General features: G+C 49.0%; 1 protein-coding gene across 1 annotated transcript in view; it reads left to right on the top strand.

Annotated features, from left to right (window-relative positions):
* Positions 1 to 2,196, top strand: part of Simc1 (SUMO-interacting motifs containing 1) — a 27,123-nt gene that overhangs the window by 16,485 nt on the left and 8,442 nt on the right. The window contains exon 9 of the mRNA XM_013015975.1: positions 994 to 1,149. Within this exon, the coding sequence (XP_012871429.1) occupies positions 994 to 1,149 (156 nt within the window). The remainder of the gene's footprint in view (positions 1 to 993; positions 1,150 to 2,196) is intronic.

Genomic DNA, 2,196 nt, shown 5'->3' on the forward strand with positions numbered 1-2,196 from the left:
CTCAAGTGGTAGAGCGCTCGCCTTGAGCTGAAGAGCTGAGGGACAGCGCCCAGGCCCAGAGTTCAGGCCCCACAACTGACAAAAAAAAAAAAAATAGAGGACACCTCACTGGGCATAGCAGCTCCCACCTGTAATCCCAACTACTCAGGGGGCTGAGAACTGAAGGTTGTGGTTTGATGCCAGCCTGGGCAGAAAAGCCCTGAGACTTGTTATCTCCAATGAACCAGAAAAAAAAGGCCAGAAATAGAGGTCTGGCTCAAGAGGCAGAGTTGACAGCTTTGAGTAAAACAGCTAAAGGATAGTGCCTAGGCCCTGAATTCAAGCCACAGAACTGCTACCAAAACTTAATCAATTAATTAATTAATACATCAATAAATCGGATGACAGGTGACAGTAGATTGCTGACAATGACATCGGTCCCATCTTCCCACCTGCCTAAGGGATTGCTCCTGGGCAGGAAGCCACAGCGAGAGCTCTTTGACCCCCAAGGCATTTGTCACCAAGTGTAAACTCCAACTAAAATTGGCCTTTCGAGTTAGTGTTCACAGCTAGGTTGCTGTGGGTTTTTTGGTTGGTTGTGGGGCTTGAACTCTGGGCCTGGGCGCTGTCCCTCAGCTCTTCAGCTCAAGGTGAGCGCTCTACCCCTTGAGCCACAGCGCCACTTCTGGTTTTCTGGTGGTTCATTGGAGATCAGAGTCTCACAGACTTTCCTTCCCCCGGGCTGGTTTTGAAGCATGATCCTCAGATCTCAGCCTCCTGAGTAGCTAGGATGACAGGCGTGAGCCACCAGTGCCCAGTGCATTTCTTTTTTCATACTGCATTTAAACGGGGAATTTTCATTAGACTTGCTTGAATAGTGAAAAGTACCTAAAAGTCCTGGTTTGTTGTAAAAGCCTTTGAGGCGACTTTGGGGTCTGGGAGCCCACGTGTCAGCTGCGGTCCTTCCTGAGCATCTATGTTCGATTAACCTCTCCTATCTTCTTCCGGTTGCAGAGATGTTATCAAGTGGCTGGTCAAGGCTGTCACTGAAGATGGACTCGCTCCGCCCTCCGAGGGGACTCAGACCTCTTCAGGAAGCGGAATCTCAAAGGCCAGCACCATCCACCCTTCTTCGCCCCAGACGAATCTGACCAAGAACACCAACCAGCTGTAAGAGACTAGCAAAAACAGTCCTTCCCCCAGGGGGCCTTAAAAATAGCACCAGGGCTGGGAAGGAGGCTCAGTGGTAGAGTGCTTGCCTTGCATGCCTGAAGCCCCGGGTTCGATTCCTCAGCACCACATACACAGAAAAAGCCGGAAGTGGCGCTGTGGCTCACTTGCTAGCCTTGAGTAAAACAAGCTCAGGGACAGTGCCCTGACCCTCAGTTCAAGCGCCAGGCCTGGCACTAAGTAAATCACTAGCATAGCTTGGGGATATGGCTCAGTAGAAGAGTATTTGCCTCACATGCATAAGGACCTGGGTTCAATCCTGGAACCAACTGGGTGATTAAAAAAAAATAAAAAATGGGTACCAGTGGCTGCTCAGAAGGCTGAGATCTGAGGATCGTGGCTCAAAGTCAGCTTGGACAAGAGAGTCTGTGAGACTCTTATCTCCACTAAACTACTCAAAAAGCCGGAAGTGAAACTATGGCTCAAGTGGTAGAGTGCTAGCCTTGAAGCTCAGAGACAGCACCCAGGCCCTGAGTTCAAGCCCTAGGACTAGTTCGGAAAAAAAAAAAAAAAAAGTAGTTTAAAGGCTAACTCTTTTTTTTTGTCAGTTATGGGGCCTGAACTCCGGGCCTGGGCGCTGTCTCTCAGCTCTTCAGCTCAAGGCTAGCGCTCTACCACTTGAGCCACAGCGCCACGTCCAGTTTTCTGGTGGTTTATTGGAGATCAGAGTCTCATGGACTTTCCTGCCCAGGCTGGCTTTGAACCATGATCCTCAGATCTCAGCCTCCTGAGTAGCTAGGATTAGAGGTGTGAACATTCTGAGATTATTGTTAGTAATAAACTATTGTATTCTTTCTTTTTCTTTTTTTTGGTCAGTTGTGGGGGCTGAACTCTGATGTTCAATGCACTCTACCACTTGAGCCATAGCACCACTTCCAGCTCAGGGAGAGTATAAGGCCCTGACTAAAAATGAAGGAAGACACAGTTCCTTCAGTTTGAAAAAACAAAAAACAAGGGGCTGGGAAGGTGGCTCAGTGGTAGAGCGCT

The sequence above is a fragment of the Dipodomys ordii genome, unplaced genomic scaffold (genome assembly GCF_000151885.1).
Source record: "Dipodomys ordii isolate 6190 unplaced genomic scaffold, Dord_2.0 Scaffold29, whole genome shotgun sequence".
Lineage (NCBI taxonomy): Eukaryota > Metazoa > Chordata > Mammalia > Rodentia > Heteromyidae > Dipodomys > Dipodomys ordii.